The sequence below is a fragment of the Rhopilema esculentum genome, chromosome 20, assembly GCF_057945365.1.
Source record: "Rhopilema esculentum isolate cy_ngs chromosome 20, ASM5794536v1, whole genome shotgun sequence".
NCBI lineage: Eukaryota > Metazoa > Cnidaria > Scyphozoa > Rhizostomeae > Rhizostomatidae > Rhopilema > Rhopilema esculentum.
Genome location: NC_142834.1, coordinates 1782231 through 1790135, shown reverse-complemented (window position 1 = coordinate 1790135; position 7905 = coordinate 1782231). Strand labels below are relative to the sequence as shown.

Sequence of the window (7905 nt, the reverse complement as noted above, 5' to 3'; positions counted from 1 at the left end):
GATATGTTTTGTGGAGGTAGGCTGTGTTTGATGTCTTAACCAAGTACCACCAAGAAGATTCCAACTTCAAACAGTTGATGGCATCAGGAAATGTATGGACATGCGAGAGGCACTAAAAACTGGAGGATATTGAATTCACAAGTAAGTCTGGTGTGACTCAGAATAAGTCTGGTGGGGCGCTTCTACTTAGACAAAAAACCAACGCACAACCCGTCTGCTTTGCTTAGGCCAAACTAGATCGTAGAAATTTAATTTTTCAAATCATTTTCCACTGAAAAAATGTTTAAGTTATCCATATATACGACGTTACGATAAGCTTAGTTATTTAATTTATTCAAGAGAAAGTCTTTCTGTTTCCCAAAAAGGTTTTGAAGAAGATTTTGGTGGTTTTTATGATCATTTGTAATTCTCTTATATTGTGGGGTTTGATTTCCTAGATTTGCTAGATTCTGCTGTATTTAATTCATTTAAACAGAAAACACATTATTTGTATGCTACAAAATAAGTTGAATTCCTTTTTATCCATTAGACACTGGCAGGAAAGTGCTACGGTTTGGTGCTTTACACACAGAGAACTTGCCAGAGAAGTCCCACCCATCGAAGCCCATCAAAGAATACAAACATAGAAGTGTAGTTCAAAACCGAGTGGTGGAACAGGCAAAAACTGATTTGTACCAAAGTTCGGAAGGCTGCTAATAAAAAGAGCTGCTAAACTCAAGATTCCAGCTTGGCATCTAAAGGCAGTGAGTAACCAGCAGAGACTAAAGCTCTTTGAGGAAGAATGTATGATTCCCAAATTTGAATTGGTAATTGGCAACAATCTGACATATACCTTACTCATCTATGGTTAGCTGCTGCCACAAATTCATTCAATTTACACTGAATCTGAACAAAATGTGAAAAGTACTACTGTCTCAGAGCTGAGTCGAAAGATTGAGCAGCATAATACAGAGGCATTGCAAAAACTCCTTCCATTCCTTACAAAGTCAGTTTGCAAAAAAATCCAACATTCCGGTGAACACAGTCCTATATAACTGGTAATGTGCCAAATGTCAAAGAAATGCTGTATTTCTGGATGTTTTTTCCTCATTCACTTTGCCAATTCTTTATGTCGATCAGTTATTAGTGCCTTGGTTAGCAAGGAATTTTTTTTCAATAAATGCAATATATATCTTTGTTCCATCAAGCTCAATTTTTGTGTTGCTTCCCAACTGATTGAACTGCAAGGCAAATATATATCTATTAAGCCAGAAAATTACACATTATCAACAAACAATTCCCTTGAATTGTAGAGGTCAAAGACGATTATATCAACAAGTCTGTATGTTTTAAGATATAAGAATACCATGGTTTTAAAAGTTAAAATTTGAAAATACCACCTTGAAGTGTCAATCATCCTTTGACTTGCAGATAGTTAGGAAATGGTATTGATAATGAATAATTTTTACAATATGTGAAAACTGTACCTGAAGAAGTTCAATGTGGGCTATTTCTGAAATGTTGTTGTTATAAAGGGAATATGTGCCATACTTGGCACTATGATTCAAGGAATCAAATCTTCGATCTCCACTCCATGTACTACCATCCACTTTTTTGTTTGAGCAAGTTGTCTTGATAAGCTTTCAAAACCTTCTGTATCATTGGGAAGTGGAATTTTCTTTGTTAGTAACAACACATTCTCCTTGAAATAGAAGGTAATCCCATATGTTTCAACATCAACAAGGTTTGGTTGATTTTGACTCCTGACATCAGCACACCAAAACTTGTCATAATATCTCCTGCAGGATACTTCCCAAGGACTAGTGGGTGACTGCGCCAAATGAACTTCTGTAGAGGTCCACAGATTTTGCATGCTTAAAACGATTGTTTTGGTAGATATTGACCTATAATAATTAATGTTGTACTCACTATCCTGAGATCATGGGCTGACAGCCTAACTCTTGTTGATGGTTTGCAAACAACATTCTTCTCAGTTTCGGTCTAACTCTTGTTGATGTTTCACGAGCAACATCCTTCACAGTTTCGATGTTTTGGCGTTCAGCATGTAGCCTGTGTGCAGACTCGACTATGGGAAAAGTAGAGTCTGTGAAATAAAGTGTTAAAGCTTGTCCTGCCTTTTTTTGAAGAACAACAATATCTCTTTGTTTATTGTTCAAACCACTTTTTTAATATTGTTTTGTAGCCAATCAAATCATATTCCAAAAAGTTGCAAAAGGCAAAGTCCTCTATTTCAGTGCTCCAACTGGATATGGTAAATCATTCGTTTTTCAAGCCATCCCTCTTGTTGAAGACTATTTGCTAGATCAAAATCCAATATCCAGTTGTATTCTGGTTGTTTCAACGCTGCAATCATTAATGCTTGACCAGTGTTTAGGGTTGAAACCAGATGAAATCTATGCAGATCAGACAGAAGAGGTTGTGAACAGTATTTTGAAAGACAACAAATATGGCCAAGATTTCACTTGCATTTTTAATTCACCTGAGTTAATGCTAGCTTCCTAAAGTGACGTACATTTCTCATGTCTACATGTTTCCAGAAACTACATGTTTCCTATGTGTTGCAGTTGCATTTGACGATGCACATTGTATTGCACAGTGGTATATACCAAATATAACTACCATGCCTTATGTATACCTTTTAATTATTAATGTTCTTTGTCCTTTGCCATTGTTTGTGATTTTATGAATAGGTATTGAAAAAGTGCACGATTTTGATATTTATGAAAATATAGGAAACATTTTACTCTTGCCTACAAAAGCAAATCTATCAGCAAAGTTTGTTTACTGAAAAAAACTTGTTAATGGATACATAATTCAAATAAAATATGCTTAAAAATACAGATACAGTCCCTATATTTCTGTACACCACAATATAATATTAACATGGCTAGATGAATAAAAAGCCTGCATTTCTGATTGTTTGTGTCAAGCTATTGAGCACCGTGATTAGAGAAAAAACATGCTTTGAAGCAATGTAGTTCTGTAAATGTGTTTATTCAAGAATTTCTGAAAAAATCCTGTAGAAACAAACATTGCTTTATTTAGGTTTTTAAAGGCAGCTTATAAATTCAGTGAAAATTCAGCTTGAATCCATATTTAAATCAAATCTTTTTGCAACTGTCATTTTTAAACTGAGAGGCAATAAATAATTTATCACATTTCAGAGCAAATCATCAAAGTTCTTTAGTCCTTATGTATCTAACAGTACAGCATATTTTGTTTAGGTAGCTTGTAAACGGCTCAATTTAGATGTATGAAATTAATTAAATACTATATTTAATTTTTCTTTATTTGGCAGGGGCCTAACTGCAACACAAGGAACTCCTTTCAGGAAATGGTTTGGATTTGTTGGAGAGTTTAGAGCACTTCTTGGTCCATGTGTTAAAATTGCTGTTTTCACTGCAACAGCATCAAGTCTACCAAGGCATTGAATGGAAACCTCCTGCTAATTCAGGAAATGACAACTTTCCATTAATGTCATCTTAGTGAATTTTAGTCTAACCATGTTATTTAACTTTATGATTTAAGAATTCCCATCAATTTTAAATAATTTCTGAAATTGGCTGTTCTTATCCTATAATTGTCAAACCAGGAAGTCCTCTTCAATAGCACCAGTCTATTGCAAGGAAACATAAAAAACCAATGTAGGAAACGTGCTTTAGAAACTTCAAACAGACTTCAGACTCTGGTAAAAGCATTTAGTACATTACTGAAAAGGCAGTTTTCTAGTTTAGGAGATTTAAGATGGCAGAACAACTTTCAAAACTGACAAGTATACAAAACAACCGAAAATATTGCTGTGACCCATTCCAAGTGCATAAAACCAAAAGAACAAAAGCTAATTGTAAAAGCTAATTGCAAAATTTCGCAGCACTGAAAGTAGAAGTGAAAAGATAACAATTTTGACTATTTTTGTGCAAACATGGAGTCAAACGAAAATAATGGGGCTGCTTTCAAAGAATGGCTAGACAAGCAATGCATTTATCATTGGAAAAAGGCATCCTTGCAACCCCAAATCCAAAAACTGAAAAAAAGTTGCCAGAGAATGTTTCAGAGGCTGTAGAGAACTTCTATCGGCAAGATGATATCAGCAGAGTTATGCCTGGAAAAAAGGACTGTCTAAGTATTCTTTTAGACGATGTATTTGGTGACCTACCACCAGATGAGTTACATGAAGCAAGAACGTAGCAACGCAACAGAAGATGATGAAGATGAACTAGAAGATAATTGGTTAGCAGTAAGAGATGACAGTGAAATTGATATTCTAGATGATACAGATCAGCTTCAAGATATGGCTGTAGTAATGGATGCACTGGACAAATCTGGACACATCAATCGATCATTAAGTGATATCCTTAACTATGAGAATATAAAACCAACAATTTATGATGAAGTAGACAAGCCACAGAGTGTTAAGTACTGTTTATAGGCTATACATGCTTTTATTTCACTTTTTTCATTGGAGGGTAATTAAATTGTTTCACCACAAATAAGATAACAGCAGACAAATAACAGTTCCTTTATATATTAGAAAATACTAATTTATGCTAGGTAACTATCCATGTATTGTGTTTACAGTGATAAAGCCGGATGAATTTTTGTTTGCTTTCGATTAGTAGACATTAAGAAAATTTCAAGGTACTAAGATTTCTACATGATATATACAAAAACAAAACTTTTATACTGAAAAATACCCAACCAAAACATGAATTGATCGTTCACTCTTCTCTTGATATTGCTATTCATATCGATATGTTATTTATTGAATATAACTGAACCATTCTTTACCCATCTGGCAACCTTTCAAAGTCTGAAATACTCCTTGTGTTCTTGAATCCACTTGTACATTTTGTGAACATCAAATTCCTCTAACAAGCTTGGCCTAACATCTGCAAATGTTACCAATTCTCTTCCTGGTTCAGGTTTCAATGCCTTGGGCTTAATCAAATTGCCAACGATCTTGTTCAGATCATTGTCAATTGATGCTTGAACATGCCTCCCAGAACCTTTAATCACTTGACAGATTGAGTCAAAGCTGAACATCAGCTTCTACACAATAGAAAGGATTTACAAAACCGATTAATCACTGCTCTATTGCTAGAATTGGGACCAAAATTTCTAGCAACATTCTTCAAAAGTTTGTTGTAGTAATGCTCTAATGCAAGGTCCAGAGGTATGTTTCCACCATTTCCCAGTTTCTTTTTGGGAAAACGGTTCCAAATCAGATGATGTGCATCTCTGGGCAATAAAAGTGCATCGATCTGGCACAGCGAACAATGCTTTCAAGGGCATATTTCCTGCTGCAGGCTACATCATTTCTCAGGAACAGCAATATGGATTTGCAACAGCGTAGGACCTGTTTTCCATCGCTTTCTGAAATGGCATCAAAAAAAGTTTTAATTACCATTCCAATGTCAAGTAGTGCACACTGGTAATTGAAAACATCATCTTGCAGTTTTTCTTTATGATTTGTTGCATTAGCCTTATGTAAACCATGAACTTTGTCATGCTGCATGCACCTGACACCATCAAATTTAAAAGTAGCATGTCAACCTTTCTGCTGACAAACAAACAGAACATGTGCGTGCGTTGATCAAATTTGTCTCGATGAGCCAATCTTCATATGTCTGGCGTTTTTCCAGAATGCTATTGCTTTTTTTCTGGACAATAAACCTGTCTACAACCTCAGCAGAAAATCTGTGCAAGAACTCTTCTTTTTCTCTTTGGCTTAATTTGGAGATATCATCCACACAAGATGATGGTCCCTTTGGGGAGTTGATTTTAAGAGCTTATAGAGGCTTTTTAAGATATCTCTATACATAAAATAAATGGAACGAACTCACTGCTTGAGAATTCAATCAATAAACAAATCTTTCATTTCTCTATCTCAATTTCATTCCTCGATCCTTACTAACTCTACTATCACACCCCATAACAAAACTAACATCAACTAAACTGTTTCCATGGATATCAGTTAATGTGCAGTGCAATTAGAAACAACAAAGAGTATTTAAAATGGGTTAAAACAATGGTAATTATGTGTGAACAATAAGAGGACGTGAAAATGCATATAAACAGAATACTAATGAGGTTCACCACAGAGCCCCCCCCCCCCCCCTAGAGAGCTAGTGCGATAAAGCAAACGATAAATGTCATAATTAAGGAAGTGTAAAAGGTGCAAAAGAGTAAACAGCTTTGCAGTTATTTCTTTTAACGAAAACTCCAAAACTATTTAGTAATGTTGTAATGTTTTTCAAAATTTGTTGATATAAAGATGCTTATTAGTTAACCTCACTTTAATAGACCTTGCTAATCATTTTTGACCAATATTAAAGGCTTAGATGTGTAAGAGTGTGTAAGAGTATTATCCTTTAAAATTGGGGCATTTACATTTCTCGTGCAAGAAAATTTGAAGCCCCCCCCCCCCTCCCTCTATCTGAACTCAGCCCATTGGCCAATGCGTGAAGCTTGGATATGAGAATATTCTGCAAGGCAAAGATAAAGCAAATGCATGTTGCAACTTCAGAGTATTGATACCAAGGCCCTACACGTCTGTGATACCATTAATTCCATAAATCTGTCTTGGCAATCTCCCTTCCAATCTACATATCCTAAAGCAAAAAGGTACAGCTTCTTATTGTCTTAAGTATCATCTTGACATGAGTCTTCTTTCTGAACACAAAAAGGTTTTGTCAACCACACAATATCACCTTCGTTATTGTTATTGTAATGAAAACAAAATAAGATTTGACTCTACAATATGTTCTCAAATTTTACTTATGTCATTATAACATAACAATAAAGATTTTGTTACTTTTTACTACTTATGACAAGTCAATACTTGCCTTAAGATTTGTCAATCATCTGCATTCTGTGATTCATTTAAGAAATAATGTTGTCAATTTTTTTAAACCGAAATTCTATGTAACACATTTAGTATTCTTTCATGATACTCCTCTATTGTTTTGCAGCAAATGTTTTTCTCTATGGCCTGATCATTTAATATACTCTTTGCCACTGAGAATACATTATCGATTGGATTCATGGCTCTAAATAGCTCTGCACTAACCTGCATCAACCATTTTTTGCCTTGGGAGTGTTTTGAGATGGGTTACCATCATTAACCCATATTTGTGACAACGTTTCTAATGGTTTTAAGATGCTATCAAAGTTCTCAACTATAAAACCCAGCAATCCCCATTTATACTCTTGTAGCGTTAGGCACATGTAACCCCTCTAACAATCAGCTTGACATATTAACCTCCAGTACCACAAGCCTGACCTTCTGCTGTGAAATCTTGAAGGTCCTTCATTTCTCTTTCTCCACACTCACCTGTCAGGGGCCAGTGCCTGATCTTTAGGATTTCATTTATCTACAAAACCAACTCCATCAAGATAAAAGTTGAAGTTTTTACTCCAACATTCTTTAGGTTTTTTCTTTTAATATCCATTTTGCATATTTTAGTCTTATTTTCTTGTCATGCTATGTTAGTAAACCCTTTTTACCAGCTTGCAAATAGTTATGCCCACTAGCATTACAAAATCTTGCAACTGTTCTCCTAGAAACATCTATCACATATGTCCTTTCAATCAGTCCTTTTATTGTCTAATTTGAATTCTGAAAGCCGACACTTTAAAGTCTTCGAAGAAGTCGCCTTTTGTGTCTTACAGATAATTTACAGATATATACAGACATTCTAGGGGAGCCAGTCATACCTGGATTCAGTTATTCTTGTCATTTCTGCTAGCCTTCAAAGTCTCATTTCATATTTGATAAAAATGAGCTCTACAAACTCTAGTGTCTGCAACCAATTTGGCTACTTTTTCAGTCCTGTTTAGCTTGATATAAGCCCTTTTTTCCAGAGAAATAATTCTTGGGTGAACTATTGTTAATAATTTGTATTT

General features: G+C 35.0%; 1 protein-coding gene across 2 annotated transcripts in view; it reads left to right on the top strand.

The window, feature by feature from the left end:
• Positions 1-220: 220 nt before the first annotated feature.
• LOC135687656 (uncharacterized) overlaps positions 221-7905 on the top strand; it is a 10200-nt gene continuing 2515 nt past the window's right edge. For both annotated transcript variants that reach the window (XR_016145086.1, XM_089114551.1), the window contains exon 1: positions 221-4411. Coding sequence is in view for 1 of the 2 variants with exons in the window: in XM_089114551.1 (XP_088970677.1) it covers positions 4139-4411 (273 nt within the window). In the remaining variant the exon portion in view is untranslated. The remainder of the gene's footprint in view (positions 4412-7905) is intronic.